The sequence below is a fragment of the Athene noctua genome, chromosome 7, assembly GCF_965140245.1.
Source record: "Athene noctua chromosome 7, bAthNoc1.hap1.1, whole genome shotgun sequence".
Lineage (NCBI taxonomy): Eukaryota > Metazoa > Chordata > Aves > Strigiformes > Strigidae > Athene > Athene noctua.
This window is the reverse complement of record NC_134043.1, coordinates 17,831,532-17,852,137: the sequence shown is the minus strand read 5'-3', so window position 1 is coordinate 17,852,137 and position 20,606 is coordinate 17,831,532. Positions and strand designations below refer to the sequence as shown.

The following is a 20,606-nucleotide window of genomic DNA, read 5'->3' as shown; positions in this document are numbered from 1 at the left end:
TGCATTGACAAGCCAAAGCCCCACAGCCCCTTAAGATAGAAAGATCTCCTTTATTAATGAACCCCAACAGTATTTCTTCAGATACAGGAGTTTTGAACTCAAATACTCAGAAGAAAACAAGTTAATATTGCATTATTCTCATAAGAAATACTGCAACTTATTTCCGGTAACATATTGCAAAGCGAAACAGCTTGAAAAGAAAAAAAAATTAAAAAAGAAAAGAAATTAAGTCAATCAAACTGGAATTAAGGTTTTGTTTCTTGGAACGATCGAGTCCTCGCAAGCACAGCTCGTTTCTGCAGATTACTCCCCAAACTGTCGTACAAACAGACCCCGATTGCTTGAATTCCTTATGAGCCCACAGAGGTGCAACATTAAAAGCTACGATTATCGGGTAGCGAGTGCCCCAACCTTCATCCTCCACGGCAGCCTCAGTGACCCTGGCGTTAACGGGTTGTGAATGTCTTCCCCCTGAAAGGATGCAGAAAGAGGTCAGCAAGCCCCCAGCACTGTTCTGGGGTGCCCCAGGGTGGCTACGGGGCTTTTGGTGGGGCACATGCTTGCACTGAGCTCAAAGCCAGGCAGGCACTGCTGGTTCAGAGCTCACAGGCGTTTGTGGGTGCAAACCCACATCACAGGGCTGTGGGGAGGGGGTGGCTTTTGCAAAGGGGGCAACCCCACTGCCCCAGAGTAGAACACAAAGGGAACATGCCAGGATGCACAGGAAAAGACAGCAAAGGGCTCTGGGATCAGCAGAGGGTAAAGGACCTGAGGGAAACATTCATGGAACTAATCTCCTCCACACACTTTGCTCTGGGCTGCTTTACTCACAAGAGGGAGTCCGCCAGCCACCATGATGGCCGAGAAGTGCTCCTGGCCCAGCCATCTGCTGGCCAAGGGCAGCCAGGGGCTCCAGCCAGCTGCAGACGGACCAGGCAGCAGGAACCTGCTCCAACGCCCACAAACCCCCAGGAAGGACCTGGCCACTCCCCCATGAGCTGGAGCTGCCCCCAGAGCCCATCAGCCAGCTTTAATACAACATGGGAAAAGCCCCATGAATGCCACCACAGGCTCAGGGAGGGGGACAGTGGAGACACCAGGGCTCACAGAGCCAGGTATGAGCCTTCTGTCACAAAGGACCTGCCAGCACAGGGTCTGCCAGAGACCCAGCTCCTGCAAAGGACACGTAAGGCAGTACGCGAGCGTGGTGGAGGGAGCACAGGGGTCCTGGGACACCAACACACCCTGATCCAGGCTTTCACCTCAAGGCACCCAGGCGAGCACCTCACTATGAAACACCCCCTTTCTCCCAGATGGGGTGCCAGCACATCAGGCCCTGGTCTGGTCACCCTCACAGCACCCCAGTCCTCCCCAAATAGGAGTAAACTGAGCTGAGAAGGAGTGAGCTCATGGCTGGCAGAGAAGTCCAGAAAGCCAAGCCCTGCTTTGCTACTCACGTGATTGTTTTCATTTCTTTTTTCTCTGCGTCTGGACGGGCACGGTTCAGCACCTTGAGGAAATCCGATGTTTTCGCCCTCATACGCGTGTGAATATAGGCCTGTGTTTCAAGAGGACAAAATGGGGACACGTCAAGATCCTGTCTTCATAGCTGAGACTTCAGGACATGGGGTAGGAGCTGTCTTTCCACTCCTTGTTGGGAAAGTGCCTAGCTCTGCACAGCCACAATGCTAAGGGGACTTCAGGAGGCAACAGTGAAAATTGCTGCCTGAGCCCTGGTCAAAGCCAGGTCTCTCTGACAGTTACCCTCATTTCTGTTCCCTGGAAGAAGGGAAACAAGATCCAAAAGGGAAAAATCCTTCTTCATTAGTAGGATGGGAAGCAAACAGGCATTGCCTGCACCAAAGAGCAGGGACAAGGTAATGATGCATCACCTGCACCGCTGCATGACTGGGGAGGGCAATGCCAGGGCTGAAGCTACCCTGTATTCCCCAGCGCCGTCCCCTCAGTACCTTTGAGCACTTGATGTGATAGTGCAGGTAGTCCCGGAATGTGTGGATCAGGTTTATGGTGTTGTCTCTGGCAGCAGCATTGGTGTGACGGGGGAACAGCACTGAAAGAAAAGAGTGACACATTAATAGCTCCCAAGCACTTGTGATTTTAAACATGGGGTTTAGCAGCACTTTCGCATGTCTCCCGCAGCAGCCTGGACACAGCTGTGCATTCGGGAGGACACAGGCAAGGCCAAGTGCCCAGAGATGACGGCACTGTAGGAAACTGCATGACGCTACTTCAGTGCTTGGGAGGAGAAAATGGAGGAGAGAGCTGGGAGGCAGACAAGTTCGGCCAGGCTGCTTAACTGATTTCAAGATCCAGTCTGCACTTTGATCTTGAGATCAGTTGTGGACCCCTGCCTGGCAGCTTGCCAGCCCCAACAGAGCCAGACTTGGTCATGGCAGGGGCCCAGTGGATCGCTCTTTCCACAGGCTGGTGCGTGCTAAGTGTCCCAGATCCAAGGCCTGAAAGACCTTTTTGTCTGGGTGATGATCTCACCTGGGACTGTCAGATCAGATAACAGGGCAATCTCGTCTCAGCAAGAATGAAGTCTCACTTGCTGTCCCAGAGCTGCCCTTAAACAGCCCTCCCATAGCTGACAAGGTTCCCTAACCTCAAGGCACCATTCCCAGCATGGGAGGAGGGCAGTGCTAACTTCACCTTCCCCCGCAGCGTCGGTGCTGTCTCTGAGCTCCGAACTGCAGAAATGCCAGCCTGAGAGACCCTAATGGCACATCCAACCATGACCCTCAATTTCTCTGGAAGAGACGTTTCCCTTTAAACATGACAGGGTTTGGACTCCTCAGCTCAGCCCTCGGCATTGCTGTGCAGGAGGAAGCGATGACTGCTGGCCAGCACCTCGGCAGGCAGGGGAAAGTGGTTCATCAGAGATGGAGGTGTTTGGCCCAGAGCAAAGAAGAGCTGGAGAAGAACTCACTGCCCTGCTCCTGCTCTGAGTGCCTCTGCTGGTCAAGCACTACACAGGTGCCTGCAGCTGGACAAACTTCAAATACACTCACTTGAAGCCTCCCCACAAGTAACCTCCGGTTTCCACAATATCACAGCAAAGCCTCCCTTCCCTTGCCCCCAGGTGCTGAACTTATTTTGTAGGCAGACACTAAATGGCTCACTGTCCACTTCCACGCCTTCTTGCCCACAGCAGAGCTGAGGTGAGCTGATAGAGCAAAGGGACACACCGAAGGAGGCAGGCAACACAGAATGCAACTCCAGAGTCTCTTCAGCCCCACCTGAACACTCAGGAAAGGTGAATTCCTTTTTGTTTTTCACGCAGCAGCAGGAACACAACTCCTCCCCAAACATCCCCAGGCCTGAGCTGCCTGCTTACCAAAGGTGATGTAGCCGATATTGTCGCCAATGGCTGCGTCTGTGTCTTTCAGCTCCAAGGGTGGCTCCCTGTGGCTGAAGAGCACCTGTGGGGCTGTGTGACTGGCCCGGCGACCCTCCTTGAACTCCTGAACAAGACAAAGCAAAGGTGAGTCCCACTGTGACACTCCAGCAACTGGGAATGCAAATATGGTTTTCCCCACTCCCACAAGGCAACTGAGCAGGTTTCCCAGCTTTCCCTGGATGGGCTGAGTCCATCAGGCCAAACGTCTGGAATACAATCCTTTTTCCCAGCAAAACCAGACCAAAATGCCTGGCTGTCCCAGGTTTACATGTGGCCCTAGCACAACCCCTCAGCTAGGGTGGCTTTCAGCATCACACTTCCTGCCATGGGTGTTTTGTGGAAGGGATACCTCAATCTGAGCAGGCACATGAGACACGACAGCTCCTGCCCAAAAGTCAACACCATCAATGCTTTCAGCGGAAGAGGGCAGCACCCATCACCCCAAAGGAAAGGAAATTCTCAGAAAGGGCTGTGAGGTCTCTATCGCACTTAGCGTAAAGGCTCTGCTGTTTGAGAAAGTATCTCCCGCCAGGAGTTTTTGCCCACGCATAAAGAAGCATCTATGAGGTTTGAAGCTCATGTGTGAAGCCTGCTCCTCCCAACACTTCTCTACACCTTGAGACCATACTTCCAGGCAGGGAGATCCCTTCTGCCAGGGAACCTCTCCGATAGCAGCATGACCCCCACCTCACATGAAATGAACTGGCTCTGCATTTCAGGAATTATAGGACTGTCCCTACACAGGGCTAGGAAAGTCCATTCTCCTGCCCCAAGGCAAGGCAGCCTCCCCTGTGCCTCACTGACCCCTAGCCCAACCTACACATCACCAGCCACCATCAGCCTCTCCTCCTTCCTGAGCACAGCTCACCCTGAGAAGGGGAAGAGCGTCTGTGCCCCTTTTAGAGAAGCAAGACATTCATTGGGGTTTCCTTAATGAAATGCTTAGCTTGCACTTCCGCCTGCTTATGCCAGAGGGTGAAATCGTTCACACAGCTTCACTGGTTAGTTAATGGTCAGATTTTCTCCATGAGAGCCCAGATGAGCAACCACCATGCCTGACTGGGCTGCATTATGCAAGAGCAATAGCTAGAGGGAAGGAGCCAGTGTGACTCAGAGTGGAAATTCTTGTGGCTGGGCAAGAGCAGGGTTTGTTGTTGTAAAATCCAAGAACTTGGGACATGGAGACTCTGGGACAGACACTGCCTTGAAGCTCTGCCACCTCCCCAGGAGTCTCACAAACTCCATTTTATTCACCTCCCGCCTCAGTTTTAAAAGCTGAATTCCAGGCTGTGGGATATGCTGGTGGGGAAAAGCTCAAATGCAGAGCAGATGCCCTGCTTGTAGCTAAAGATCACAGAGAGCAGAACTGTGAGGTAAGACTCCCATCACAACAGACCCTGTTCTATTGACCCCCAACACAGGTAAACTGGTATCCAGCAAACTGGGCCGGTAACTTGCTGTCCATGAGCCTGTCAGCAGCATGGCCTGGCACCCCTGAAGGGATGGGCTAAAGCTCCTCTAGCCCTGGAACACCCTGCAGGGTCCTGCTCTATGGCCATGCCCATGTAGGAGGCTCCCCAGGTGCTTCAGCAAACACAAGGTGAGCTAGGTGGGCCAACAGCATGGATGAACACATGTATCAGCATGCACTGAGCCTTCCTCAGCTTAAACCAAATGTTTCCATCTTCATAGGCTGCACACAGTTGGTAACAGACATGCAAAATGTTTACTATGGGCCTCTGAATGCTTCCTGGCTAAATGGCAGTTGCAAAGGGTAGCCATCACGGCATGTAAGAGCAGCCACACTGAGCTGCTGAGTACCTCTGCAGCATTTGAACATTAACACGAACAAACTTTGAGGTGAAGACAACTCTCAGCACTATCCCAGGCACGGCACATCGCCTCACTCCTCCTCCCTCTACAGCCTCCCCACCATGCTCAGCTCGCTGGTGAGCCCTACACCACAGCTAGCTGCACTGCAGAGCCTCAGAATGGACACTGGTATTCATCGTGGTGTTTCTCATCTGTAACACATAATATATTTGATTGTCCATATGAACAATTGACAGTAAAGATGCCAATGCAAGAGCCTGGATTAAAAAAAGTACACAGTCTATGCCTACTAATGCAGTTCTTGCCCCTCAGTGCAGCCTGGAGCCTTGCAAAGGATTTACGTGCATTAAACTGCCTATGAATTCGCTTCAGCCTAACATCTGCTTGTTTAGCAATGCTGCTTCAAGCAAGAAGGCCTCTGAATCGAGGACCAGACCCTCTCCCTGTAATTCAGTTTCCATACCTGCATAAACACCTTTCCGATCACCACGTCATCGTCATCCTTAAATACTGTGCTGAACACAACTGTGACACGGTCCTTTTTTGCCTCAACGTACCTGCAGATGGGCGAGAGAGGAAAACCCAGCTGTGAATGGGAGCTAAGAAGTACAACTGGATGAGGGAGAAACTGCACGACAAGGTCAAGTAGATACAATAACCATGCACAGGCCCAACTGCTGAAAATTTCCCCTCCCTCGAGACAGTATTTACAGGGAGCAAAACATTTCTGTTGGGAGTGGCCAGTTCCTCTCCTGCATGCAGCCACAAGCGCTACCACTAACAGAGACTCTTGTGTAACATCCCTGCAGCCTGAGGGATAAGCATTACCCTCACTGGGTATTTCTGACAGCCCACGACAGGCCCTTATTACCCTGCCAAAGTATGGAGCAGTAGGATTTCCTGACTTTCCACCACAACGTACAGCTATGAGCTGGATCAGAGAGCATACGGACAGCTCTCTGACTCCCTGTGTTGCTTGGTTTGAACACTTACATTGTCTCATCGTCCCTGTAGTGGATGACAGCTCTTTTTTCTCCTTCTTTGCCCTCTTCCTGGAATTTGAAATACTTCTCAAACACTGAAGCAAAGCAGTTGCGCTTCAACATGCCGGCTTGGTGCACGATAGCATCCTTGTCTGCGGGAAGGTTCTCCAGGTCGTACAGCAAAGAGACATTGTAACCTGGGGAGGGACAGCCACTAACCTTAATAATTATGCATGGCCTTAATGAAGCCAGACACATTTTTCCAGAAAGAGACACCTACAGTCCCACCTTTGTCTTAAGCCCCCCCAGAAGCCCCAGATGTGTGTGCTTCCCACTCCAAGCATCCCCAGAAGCCATGCCTGACCTTGGTGTGTGGCCATGGCAACGCTCCTGGGGCTCCTTCCTGAGCTCCCAGACACACGTGCTGGCTGAGCTGCTCCCAAGTTTCTGCAGTGAGTAGGAAGAGATGCTGTCACAGGTAACCATGGTTTTCCTGTGTCTCGAAGTGTCTTTGAGAAGAACAAAGACCCCAATCGTGAGGAACAGAGGCTTCCCAGAGGAGGGCTGCATCAAGAATTATAGCTTGTGCTGCAAGCTACTTCAGCCCTGACGTACCCGAGCCACCTTTTAAATTGCCATTCATTGTACAGAGAGCCCCAGATATCAAGGTCTTGAAGCACAGCCCTCATTTGAGCATTTCTGAGGCAACTTAAGTAATTTTGGAATCGCATTCACACACACAGAGTGTAAATGTTATCGCAGGGTTACCTGATTCAGGATTTACCAAGTAGTTTCCATAGACTTTCTTCAATACCTAGGAAAGAGATTAAACATTGAGAGCACGAGCTATCAGAGTTGTTTCCTTCTGCACAGCCCAGGCCATGTTCAGTCTCCATTTAGAAGTATCAAATTACAGCATCTGCCTCCCTCTAGTCTAAGTGAAATCGGACAAATATTAAGTAATCAGCTTCTAGTTTTATTGGCTGCTCCCGCTCTAGGCAGAGCTCCCTGAACCCCACTGACAGGGAATGCACTGCAGGACGGGACTCAAAACTGTTTTAAGTTCTTGCTAGTCTTGAACTTGTGTGGGGAAGAGAACCCCTTCCATACACCTCACATCTTCAAAAGGAGAACTGTCAGCAGAACTTGACACAACAGATCTGAGGGCTACTACCCTTCTTGTCACTCAAAGGCTGATGCAAAGCGTGCCCTATCCCTCTCTTCATGGGAAGGCAAGTTTAGAGCAGGGGTCAGGAGCAACACGGCCAGGTGACTGCCTGTTCTGTCTCAGCCTGTGTCACAGATGGGGATGGAGAGGAGTCTGCCAGGCAGCCTGGATGCCTCCCAGAAGCAGAGACGCCCACAGTACAGCATTTTCTTCAAACATAATCACTGCTGAATTTTACATCAATGGCAATTTTCAACTGAGCCATAGTTCTGTGTCAATGAGGGGGCCGGGAACAGGAGGTATTTCACAGAGAAGAACACAACAACGCTGTGACAGAACTGGCCCTCCTGGGATGACACCCACTATCAGGCAGAGAGGATGCATGGGCTGTCTGCATGCCAAAAGCTCCTCTCAGCAGAGAGCCTGCCTGCGTCCCTGCAGTGGCCCAGAAAGATGAACCCCACTTTGTGCTCTTTACAGTGGGGTTTCACCAGAGACGGAGCAGAAACAAGCTCTGTCATCTTCAGGGAAGCATAGAAAGCAACGTTTGCTAACTGGTGATTTAAAAGTGTAATTTCTATTTAATCAGCACTCCCAAGGCAGTCCTGCAGAGATCCCATTTTCCTCTAAAAGCTTGGGAAGCTGCCTTCCACCACCACTGCAGTGGTGGCTGGTGCACAGTGGTGTCATCCACTCGCCCAACACAGTGGTTCCTCTTGGGATCACACACCGTACTGGTCCTTGCTAAACATGCTGGGAGGGCTCCACCATTTGGGCTGCCTGACTCTTGTTTGCCAGCAGCAGGCAGTGCTGCTCCTAGAAAGTTCTGCATACAGGAACCAGGAAAGCGGGATACTCAGTCATATTTATTCTGACTTTGGCAGGTCTTGCAGCAAGTCATAGGAATTCACTTTGTCTTCAAATCGCATGTTTCTCACCAGACTCACGATAAACTCATGGAGCAGTTTCCTTGTTTTCCTCCAAGGACAGACACCCAGGGGCAAAAGCTTCCTGAAGAGCCTTGGGTGAACCCCATTTGCTACCACACGGAGATTTGAAAACTGACTCAGGAACTGAGTCACACTTCCTGCCCTGCTGCCCAACCACAGCTCAGAGAGGCTCCTTCTTTCTACCATAAATGGCCCTGTGCAGCCCCGGCCCATTCAACAGGAACTGAACCTGCTGCTTCACACGGCAGCAGCAAAAAGGGAACCAGTCTGCACACACAGCAGGAGCCCATCACTTGCTCTCAAGTGTGGTTAGTCAAAAGAGCAGTGCCATGGCACTCTGGATTTGTCTTGGTGCCTTCCTTCACTCGTGGGCTCAGCACATCAGTCAGGGAAACTACTTCTGTATGGTCAGGCCTTTCTCTCATTTGCACTTTCAAAATGAGCAGTGCCTTTTGCCTTTCAGGCTACAGGGCCATATACAGTAACTTCTTATTCATGGGAGAGTGTGAACACACTTTGCCGTGTCTTCCAGCAAAGGGGGCTCTGGGTTGGTGCAGGGCTGCTCCTCTGACAAGTGTGAGATGAGAGCACAGATGGTTCTCTAAGGGTTAGAGGTTAGATCTATCAACATTGCAAGGACACTGCCCATGCTAAGACAGTATTTATAGGCTCAAGGCCCAGAGATGCTCACTCACCTCATCAGCACCGTGCTCCTGGAGTTCTTTGTAGAATTTCAGAGAAATACTGACCATCACTTTTGTCTTGTCTCCATTAGGGTTTGAAATATGGTAAAGGACTCCATCGAAGTCTATGAAGCAAGCAACAGAAATGTGAGGGAACAGGAACCAGTTTCTATTTCTGAGGAAGGTTTTCCCTACATGTTCTAGGAACTGCATAAAGCGACACTGTTCCCCCTACTCCAGCCCTCACACATACACCAAGAGAGAAATCCATAATTAAGATAAGTGGTAATGTCATGTAGGGAGACTTGTTATCATTCAAAGGCCTGAAGCAGTTTCAATGCCTGTCCATCACAGAAAGCTTTAGTCTCATGTCATTTAGCACCCCTGGCAAATCTGCTTGTGCTCAATGCACAAGGATACAAACATGCAGAGACAGAAGCCTTCTGGATAGCCAGCACAAAGTGACTGACATGCCCACCGGGCCAGAGTTGCAGCCTGGAGGAGAAAACATCTCTGCCAGCAAAGGCAGCTCAGCCGCTGCCTGCTGAGACAGCTTCCACTTTGCTGCAGAACAGGCAGGGAGGGCAGGAGGCAGGGAAAGGCAACCCTCCAGCTAGCTAGCAAGCTCCACTTCCCCATGGAGCTCTGCAGCTTACACAGATTCTTGATAACAGAAGCAAAAAAAAATCAGTTGCTGAATGAACACTTGAACTTCCTTGGCACTTCTCATCCTGGAGAGCAAACTTCACGCAATGAATTCATCTTGCCTGTCACCCAGAGCCAGCTTTCTAACAACCCAAACCAGATGGTGCTAAAGACCTAACAACAAGTAGCATCAGGGGCAGGACTGGAGAACAGGTGAGGTGAAAGGGAAGAGCTACATAGCATGAACACACCAAACAAAGCGCTGTCACCACTGAACTCGCTGCTGTGGGGAAAGTCCCAGGGAAGGCAGAGAGACAGTGAAAACAGTGGGGCAGCCAACAAAGCCCCAGCTCTGACGATGCTGCAGGGTGTCCACACCATCTGCCCCTGCATGGCTCTCCACCCCCTGCAGCAGTGCTGGGTGAAATTGAGCACACCAGGCGTAACTGTGGGCAGACTGTTTGAGCCAGCCCTTTTTTCCAGAGAAGTCAAGAAAGCTGTGGAGCTTACCTGCGAACGTCACTTCTACTGCCTCTGGTTTATTTCTAAAAAGCAAAGACAACAAAGGAGGTAAATGAGAACTCAAACAGCAGCCTCCAAGCTGTGAAGGAAAGAGGATTAATCTCCAATGCCTTATTTCTCATAAGCAGCTCTACCTGAAAACCCTTCTATCTCCTGCTGTTCAACTAGCAGATAACCTTCAACAAGAGATCTTAGAATTCTCCCCACTCTTATAACACCTGTTTTACCCCAGATAATATAAAATAGGCTTTGAAGCTGGCAAAGATTGTTATTATTTGTAGTTTATTAATAGATTTTGAGATCACAGATTTACAGTTAGAAAGGTCTGAGAAAGCTGCTGATCACTAAGGAGTTTCTTTTAACAAGCACATTCTTCATACGGAACTGACATGATACAGGTTTGGGGACTGAGGCTGCAATACCAGTTCATGGAAGGGACTCAAAAGTCTGAGCATCCTTTCTGATGCAGTGCCCCCTTCTTCATCCACAGCAGCTCTGCAAACGCGTTCTCTGAACTCTCCAAGTTCAGAGTTCTCCAAGTTCTCCAAGTTCTCCAAGTTCAGGGCTAGGAACAAACCACGGAAGGAAACTTTCCAGATGTGCATTTCAACCTGCCTCACCACGTCCCTTCCGAAACACGCCAACGCTATGCCAGCTACCTCTACAGGAAAAACTGTAGATCTGAGTTTGCTGTAACACTTCCTAGTGTGGTTTTTCAGCTCCCTGATCAGCAACAAAAGCACCTTGCAAACCAAAGGCACATCACGTCTTACACTGTGGGTATGGAGATTTAACAGCATCCTAACAAATCCTGTTTGCCAGTTTTGTTCAGGATCCGTAGAAGACTAGGATCCTGTGAAAGATCTAATTGCTTCTGAAAAGTGATTTTGTTGGGACTGGCACTACATAACTGCTTTGGCAGCTCTGAAAGGACTGGTATTAATAGGTCATTCTCCAACAGGGAGCAATGCAAAGGTACCTCCACAGCTGAGAGCAGGGTTGGAAAATGAGAACAGGATAAAAATGCCCATCTGCTACTGCTGTTTCATTGCATATCTCCACTTATTTTTCAACACTGGCTGATATAAACAGAGCACAGGCTAATGCTGCTGCTAACAGAAATCTAGCCTCTAAAACAGTTTCTACGTATCCATCCGAACAAACATACTGAAATAACTACCCAAATCAAAGCCAGCCTATTGAGGGCAACCTTGTAGTCTCAACTACGCCACTGCTGCCCAGAGACCAACTTCAACCATTTTGCCAGAACTTGCTCTGTCCACACACAGGTATGCTGCTGAGTACCAGTTACACCTCAGTACATACACAAAGAAAGGTGGGGGAAGCAATGACACATATCAACTTTCCCTCAGCATACTCTGGAGAGGTTTTAATGATTTCCACACCCCCACCCCCCCCACCCACCCAAATACTGCTCTTCCATCAGCTTTTCTGCAGACAGCCTCATTCCTGGAAGCCAGGAATGACCATGACGTGCTAAAACTTCAGTTAGGTAATGCAGGGAGACCAAGGCACTAAACAGCAACGATCTTGCACCATGCACTAGGTCAACATTTTACTCAGGTGGAAAGGGAGGAATTAACCCCCAGCCGGAGATCTTAAGCAGAAATGATGAGGTGTCGCTGCTTCTTGAAAGTTATTAGTGTGAAAAGCAACAGTCCTTTCTGTTGGAAGGTCGGAGAGCTTCATCTTTTGTGCTGCATCGCTGAAGATAAAAACCATGTACTTGAAAGAAGCAGTACAAGTGCACCCAAGGCAGATCCTTTTGTTTAAAAGCTGTGCCAGCTACCTGCAACCTCTCTTGCTCTCATCTTCCCCTCCCAGAAGGGCCTGAGATGGAGGCTCACAGGGCATCGCTGGCTGCATATTCAACTCAGGTGCTTGGAAAGGGGAGCAATTCCTCAAGCCGCATCCAAGTCACTTCTGCTCAGTGAGGACTGCTCAGAGCAGAGATGAAAGAAAATCCCACTGATCCCATTTGGTCAGTCGACGCAGACGTATTCTTCTTTTAGAGCACCACACTCAAGACTTGAGAATCAGTGTAGATGGCAGTATAAATTTTTATAAAAAAAGAAACCTACGTAGGAAGCTTTAAAGATAGCACAGTCAGGCACACGAGAGCTAGGAATATTAATAGGATGCATCTTTAAACCTTTGTTCTGTCTTCTCAGAGTTACACCATTCAAACCCCATTCCTCACACACACAGAGCTGATGCCTCCCAGAGCCCCGGCTCCCAGCAGAGCCTCCGAACACAGCACCTCCCTGCGAGCCACCCAGGGAAGCAACTGACAGCCAGCACGCTGGAGTGGTTTTGCCAAGGAAGGACAATTCCCTGCTCGCTTGCCCAGTACCCCAGGGAATGGCAGGAAGATCACTCACCACATTATTTAAGAAGCAGTGTGAGACCATATAACCAAAGTCAGTTAATGGCTCTGCACAACAGCCTTTGTTCTGCACACAAAAGCTTACGGCTGACACTGCCCCATTTCCAAGCATGGATTTCTTAGAGAACTTGTTTTAACACTGATTTCCTAAGTGGCTTGATCTTGTACTTGAGGATGGTGAGGAGAGGAGATATTTAAGGAAAAAAGCAGGTAACTGGGCAGAACTTTGGGTGCTGCATATTCAACCGCTTCCCAGCACAGCCTCAGTGAAGCAAGCGCTCACGTGAGCTGCATACAGAGCTCCTCACAGACGTGCCGGGCCCTGTCATCTACCGCAGGGTGGTTTTTCTGCCTCACCTGGCACACACTTAACTAACCCTGGCCTGGCCCAACCCACGGGAGGACATGGAAGGGTATCAGAAGTGTGGCTGGGAGTGACGCGAGCTCTCTTAGTTCTTCACAGTTCAGCAGCCTTACAACCCCAAAGTTCAAAGTGCTTCTATTTGTTTCTCTGGCTCACCTCACTAAGGCTACTTAAAATGTTTCTACAACATAAGAATCACCCCTTTTGCTACTCGAATTGTTGTTCCCCCATCAAAAAGTCCCCAGACAGAAGAGAGAGGAGCTCTTACCTTCAGCCTCCTGTGGCTTCCATATGAGCAATGGTACCACAGGTTGCACACACACGATCGCTTCCCCTCGACCTCCCACCAACCCCAACTTCCACCAACAGAAATAGCAGCAGCAGGGACATGCTGAACACCCTGTGGAGGCACAGCAGGTTCTCTCCACATTTACCCCTCCCAGTCCATCCTGCTCTCACACAGGTGAAGACGTAGGGGATGCACAGCAGGCCCGGGACCAGGACTGTGGTGCTGCAGGGTGGGTACCAGTTACTGTCAGGTTACTGGTGTGATCCCAAAATGCTCTGCCTGGTCTAGTACGCTCCAGTGGTTCCTGCCTCTGTGATGAGACCCATCCACACTCATGGTGAGAATCGGCAGTTCAGCAGCTCAGTGCAGAGTGACTGAAAAGCCCAGCCATCCTTTTTGCATTTTACTTTGAAGTGGGGCTCTGGGCAGTTGAGAGCTGGTTTGGGGCTCACTTCCACCCAGATTCAAGTCTCCTGAGAACCAGCATAGCCAGGCTTAGTCTTGAAGGATTTCAGACTGTACAGCCCAGCCGCTCCTGAGGCAGAGCTGCCAGGACCACTGCAAGCTCCTTACCCACACCGCTACCTGAACCATAACCTCCTCCAGGAACCTTTCCCTGTTTGCTACCCTCTGCCCCGAATGGACAACAGAACCAGCTCATACCAGGAGTAACTGAAATGGCTCCTCTGCACTAAACACCACATCCAAGACCAGACCTTTCTGCCTGAACTCAGATGCTAAAATGGCGGTTGTTTCATGCAGCAACAGCAGTCCATTTTCTGATAACACTTATCAGGTTTAAAGTCAAATCCACACCAAATCCCATCTGCCCTCTGCTTGTAACAATAAAAGACCCTGACAGGTTTTATGTCTTCTTGCCCACATTCCTCCTATTCATCTCCAAATGGCTCCTACTCTCCATCTATCTAATACAGAGCCAGCTCCAAACCAGATTTTTCACCCCAGCAGAACATCCATGAAGAGCCACAGTGCCCGTGGAGAGAAGCCAGCAAGCACTTAAGAGCAACAGCAAATCTTTTTTTCTGACAGCATTTCCTTAATTTTGACTCGGACAACTTCCAAACTTCCCCGCTTCATTCTCAGGCCATGGAGGCTCTTAGCCATATGTTACAACAAATTTAAGAACAGAAGAACGAAGACTGTAATTATACAGAGCCCTCATCTTCTGTATTAAACAGACCTAAATGCAAACTTGGCTGACAACCGTATTGAAGCATCTCCCACATCACAGTTAACGCCTGTACCCAATAAAGGAGGATGGCAATTATTTTAAAAGCTGTAGGCATGCAGATATTCTCATTTCTTGCCCCAGAGGAGGGGGGGGGGAAAAAAAAAAAAAGAAAGGGGGTACATTTCAAAGCTTAAAGGTCTGAGCAGAGCTTTCAGATCACTGGAGTTAACACACAGTTTGGAGAGAGAGAGCCAGATACAGTGACAGACTGCAGGCTCTTGCTACAGAAAGGTCACCCCAATAAAAAAATTATAAGCAATGTCTAAAATTATCTGAACAATTCCTCCACTCCTGGGCCTTGCTCAGCTAACAAAAGCTACTCTGTGTAAGCTGCGGGAGTGTATGAAACCAAAGGGCTCCCATAGCTCTGGCAGCATACCCATCACGAAGTTGAGGGGGAGTGCTCTGTCAGGGCAATGCCAAGCAGTGTAGAGCAGCCCCCACATCAGCCGACTCTCCCCTCTCCGTTAGGTGACCCCTCCGTGTCCGAGCTTCTTCCCTCGCAGCGGGCAGGGCAGTCTGGAGGAGGATGGCTGGTTGGAAGGTGCTGGAATTCTCAGCGGACAAAGCATGGACCAGTCCTGCAGCACACAGGTACAGGCAGCTCTGCTTCCAGGCTTTGCCCTGTGCACCTCCGTTCCAGCTGCGGGCAGGCAGCCTGCGGTTCTCCGCCAGACTGATTCAGTGCTGGGGCAGGTCTCGGGGAAGAGCCTCATTTTGCACACACCATTCACTGTGTTTCTTTAGTACAACGACTGATACCTAGTTTTCTCTGGAGTCAAGCACAGGTGGCTGCATTGAGAACTATTCTCAGAGGATAATACGGAGCAGGCCCCTCTTGTGAAGCAGAGATGAAAACTGAGGCTGGAGCGATGACAGAACAACCTGCAAAAGCCTAACACTTTGCACATCCAGGCTGCTCTTCCCTCCTGTTCCCTGTGCTATTGCTTGAAAGCAGAGCACTGCCTAGTTCCAGGCAGAGGTGGTTCAAGGTCCACCATTACTGCAAAGTCACCTTCCATGGTGGCTAAAGCCAGATGTGCTGTGACAGCCCAGGAGCTCTGCTCAAACACCTACAGCACACTCAGTCAATGCAGACAGCCAAGGTTTACCACTAGAGCTGCCCACGCCACGCCAAACCCAAGGGTCCTGGCTTTCTGCCAGCGGCAAGGCCCAAGCACTCCTCAGTCAGGCAGATCGAGTTTCAGCAGGTGAGATGGTGCAGGGGGAGATGTGTGGCTCCAGGCTGGGCTGGTGAGGACGCTGAGCCAGCACCTGCCACTGCTCCTGAAGGAGGGAGACCTGATCCCAGCTCCTTGACTGCACCATGGTGAGCAGCCTTTGCACAATGAATGGATGAGGAAACTCATTTGGGCTAAAAATACCCAGTTTTGCCTATTTCATTTTAACCTCGGTCACTTCCCCAGTCCTGTTTCCCCTGAAGCCACAAAAATGCCTGTGTCAGCAAGAAGAAGGGGGTGGCAGAGGAACAACCTCTGTTTTCAGTGGGGCCATTTTGCCCCTCTGAAGCACTGGAGCCACAGATCGCCACAGCCACTCCTGCAGGGAGTTTCTCAGTGGTGTGCAGCAGGACTCAAATCTCCTCTACCCTCCCGGTGTGACTGACAGCCTCCAGATGCTCCTCAGCCTCTCCACAATGAGCTCACTTTGCACATCACATCAGAAAGTTCAAGCTACCTGGTTTCACCCAGCACTCAGCTCTACAGTTGACGACCACCAAAGCAGCCGCAGATGGGAAATAGCACAAAGCACCCAGGTGTAGCTTCAGCCCAGCTCTCCCACCAGCTCACAGGAACCGCTCGCTCTACATCAGGGAAGTTCAAGCTTCAGCTGTTTTCCTATGTAGCTAATAGTCAAGAATCCCTGCAGATTTGTACCTACTAGAGGCTGTAAAGAAACCAAAAATTTGATATTCTCTTCCCTTCACCCCCAACCAAGGGAAAAGGCTGTTCCCCAGCTATGCAAATTTGTTTTCTTTTGCACAGTGTGCAAATACAAAGTAACAATTTGAGATAGATGGTTAATTTACTGGCGATTTAGGGCAAGCTATGTACAGCTAAAAAACCAAACCCTGTGAATGAAGCCCTGAGCCACTTTCACTGGTGTCAGTTAAATTAGAGCTGGACAAAACTGGATAGCAAAACAGTTTTGGGAGGCGGTTCCTCCCTGTGTGTTAAACAGAATGAGTATTCACCAGACACAGAAGACAATCATCAAAATGTTTTACACTTAAATTGTGGTTTGTTTTTTTTCCTGTCTCATTCCCTCACATTGTATTTCTATCAGAAATGGGAAAACCTGAGTGTGACTTCAGCTTCCAGGCAACTTCTCAAGTTCAAATGAACTAGTCAAAAGCTTATGGAACAGTTTGTTCTCTTGACACCTACAAAATCTCACAAGCTGCCTCATTTCAACACACTTTCTCCCAGATACTGACCAGGTATTCCCCTAGTGCTGCAGTCTGATGCTTGAAAGTTTCATCAGCAAATTCCTAATTCAAGTTATTTCAACAGATTCTGGTAGCTTTAGGCCTTTATTTAAAAATGTAATTGGTTTAAGGAAAGGGATTTAAAACAAGAAATTACAATGTTCAGTAAATTAAAATCAGATGCGTTGAAGTCATTACCTGTCACTACCTTGATCTAAATACCGTTTAATGTAGCTGTCCGAGGCGGCGAGATTTCCATGTGTTTTGCCCACAAAAACAAACTAAATCTGGAATTGCCCTATTTACTGGTGGATGCTGCCAAGTGCCAAGGACCTTGTCAAGGGAGGACTCAGACACAGGTTAGGCCCTACATCGATTGCTGATCTGTGTGCAACCCTGCCAAGGCACCTTCTACACCAAGAACTCCAGAGACAGCTGATGTGACCTCCACACAGAGCAGATTTCGACATATAATATACAGCAATAATGTTACAAAGTTATTAGCTCCGACTTCTAAAAGTGACCTAGTTCTATAGGACAGGGTGAAATATGAAGTGTCTCTCACCTGATGGCCCAGGAAAGCTCTGCAGGAGCCTGCTCAACCATGGCCAGAGCGGCCATGGGAAGCAAAAGGGAGCGACACAGCCCACATCACAGAACAAGTCTCTGGCAAAGGATTTGGAAACAAGCCCTGCCCAACTCCCAGGCTGGTGCTGAAGCCATCGGGCACACCTGACTCCGAGACAACCACTACAGACAAATCTGTGCATTGCATCTGCCTCACTCTTGGTTTAGAGCAAATAATGCAAACCCAACTCTGTCCAAGTGTCCAGACTCACTCCTCCCAGTCACTGAATCCCTCAAGGCCTGACCTTGTCCCGACTGTCCTGTGTCTGTCCCCTAGACACACCTTGGGAAAACCATCACCAAAATAGTGAAATACAGGAAATTCCCTCCTGCCTCCAGGCTCAATACCATGGGAGTGACCCCAGAACTATGGCTGGAGAGAAATTTCATGTGAATAAACACTGCATAACACCTATTCCCTAAAAGACCTGAAACCAAGAGGAAAAAAAAATATACACCTCCCTGCACTTCTCAGACCTTTGTCTCCACCCTGCGCTTGCCTGAACAGGACAGCCCCAGCACAAGCACAGAAGAAAATGCAGAAGTAAATAACAACTTCTCCTTCAGCAACACACTCAAGGCACATCTAAAGAAAAGAACATGCTGTAGATGAGTAAGAGGCAGAAGCATAGCACCACCAGCCGCACTACAAATCAATCTAGGAACACTCAGTATGCCAGGCAAGTGTGCTGATGCAGAAGTGAGGAGGCTTCGTTGTACAGTGAAATGGAAACTTCGGGGGCCTGAAGGCTGGTGCAGAGTGAGCAACCCCAGCTCTGGTCACACAGAGTTGGGGTTTCAAGGTGTGTTTAAACCCACAGATTGACACCTCCATATTTACACCAACACAGGGATCCATGCACATTCTTCTCTCTCCAGCAGGAAGACTGCCTCGGTATGGACTTGTGATGAATGAGTGTTTTTGACACACACTATTAACCTCCGTACATGTAATATTTTCTAACGGACGGAGCAACACCATAGCAGTCACCCAGGAGCTCTCTCTTCCCAGTGCAGTGCCTGTGCTCTGGGGAAACTTGTTGCATTAAATGATCAGGCTCAAGAAGAATAAAAAGCCTGATAGCAGCTCAGCTATCCTGCCAGGCAGTGCAGACTGTGAGGTTATTTTATAAAAAAAACCAAAACCCACAACCTGAACAAGAAGTCAACTGAGAGGGGAAAGCAGAGGAAATGGCCTCTGTCAAAGTTCTGCACACAAGAGGCTGAGCTTCAAAAACCACTGGAGGAAAAGGTGACACAGATAAAGGCACCTGCCTGGGGGTCCCTCCCCAGAGCAGTCTGGGCCCTGCTCTTTGAGGTGCCAAGGCAGGTTCCAACCCAGAGATAACACCACCATGCTTTGCTTCTCAAAGTTTTGTCTCCGTACAAAGGTGCCCGGTGCAGATAGCACAGCGAGCCCACAGGTAGCTCAGCTGCAGTTAAGGGCGTTTATATGAAGGGACTCTCTTCTGAGCTAAGCTGTGCTTAGATAAGCACCTTAACAGCCCTGGTACAACACTCACAGTAAAATAATCACTGGCTCCCCAGGGAATGAACTGTTCCAGCCAGAGACGCAGGTGCAAATCAATCCCCGCAACCCAGCCCCCAAGACCAGAACACCCACCAGGCTGGCACCAGGGGCTGTGCCAGACTGATGGGCCTGCACCCCTCCTGCTCGGGAAAGCAGAGGGGGGGAGGTTGGAATCTGCTCCCCACCCCCAAAGCAAAAAGCTGAGGCCACAGCTCCACACACTGGCTTCCTGTTCCTCGGCTTCCCCCACACGTTCTGTACCAGCGCTGGCACCACGCTGTGCCCGTTCTGATGAAGGCTGTTTTACGCAAACCAAACATCCCTGCAAATCCACCTTCCCCCCTTCCCAACTCTCTCCTTGCCCTGGCCCACTCCTCCAGCTCTGCTCCTCCAGCCCGCCCCAACACTATGATCTCCCAACACCTTCCCCCCAGCTCCTTCCTCCTCCCCTAGGCCTCCACACTGCCCCAGCATTAACCACCCAACCAAGCCCTGCTCTCCCCTCCAATTCTGCTGTCTGACTTTGCTCCCTCATCCCTCAAACCTTCACTCTGCCCAAGCTCTGATCAACCCCACGGCCCCCAGCTCAGATACCCCTGCCCAGACCACCCTCGTCCAGCACCGATCCTCCTTCCAGCCCTCCCACCCCGCCGGCCCCCATCCTGTCCCACCTCTACCCTCCTCACTCCCCAGCCCCCCATCCTACCCCAGTGCCACCCCTCCATTCTCCAAGCCCGCGTCCTGCCTTGTCACCACCCCTCCCAGCCCAGCACCTCCAGCCCACGGTCCCTATCCTGCCTCACCCCCGCCCCCGTCCCAGCCCCGCTCAGCCCCATCCTCCACCGGGCCCCCCTCCTACACCGGCACCACCCGCCGGGCCCTTTCCTCTGCCCGGGAGCCTGGCACAGCCCCGCACCGCCCGCCAACACACCCTGCCCCTCCCTCAAGTCCGCGGCTCCAGCTCGGCCCGGCCCCGCCGCCCCCGTCCCCGCCCCGGTCAGGCCCGACCCGACTCCCCCCCAGTCCCTACCCGGCGGCCGCGCCCTCGAACTTGAGCGTGAGGGTCTCCTCGATGATGCGGTTGTTGACCTCGAGCAGGATCATGTCGGTGCCGGGGAGGGGAGGGGCTCTCAGGGCGCCGAGGCCGGAGGGAGCCGAGCCCGCTGCGCGCACCGGGGACCCGCCCGAGCCTGCGCCGCCGCTTCCGCTCTCGCGCCCGCGCGTCACTTCCGGCCGCGGCGGAGCCGGCAGGCGGCGGCGCACGCGCGCCCGCCGCGCCCCCGCCCCCGCCCTGACGTCACGGGATGCCCCGCCCATCAGGGCGCGGAGGGGGGGGGGGCGAATTGGGGGGGGTGAAACGAGGGTGCGCCGGGGCTGCCCCGAAATGTGGTGGGGCACGGGCAGAGGAGTGCCCCGGAGGTGGGAGGGTCCGCCCGGTTGGGGGGTGGCCCAGGGGTGTGGGGAGCGCCTGGGGTATGGGGG

General features: G+C 51.0%; 1 protein-coding gene across 1 annotated transcript; it reads right to left on the bottom strand.

Annotated features, from left to right (window-relative positions):
* Window positions 1-30: 30 nt before the first annotated feature.
* Window positions 31-20,336, bottom strand: ARPC2 (actin related protein 2/3 complex subunit 2). The gene is made up of 10 exons (XM_074911398.1): window positions 20,155-20,336; window positions 10,194-10,228; window positions 9,051-9,163; window positions 7,006-7,051; window positions 6,248-6,434; window positions 5,718-5,811; window positions 3,359-3,485; window positions 1,971-2,071; window positions 1,458-1,558; window positions 31-471 (listed from the first exon to the last, which is right to left on the bottom strand). Exons 1-10 carry the CDS (start codon window positions 20,226-20,228, stop codon window positions 447-449), a joined length of 903 nt encoding a protein of 300 aa, XP_074767499.1. The 5' UTR covers window positions 20,229-20,336; the 3' UTR covers window positions 31-446.
* Between the last annotated feature and the right edge of the window lie 270 nt (window positions 20,337-20,606).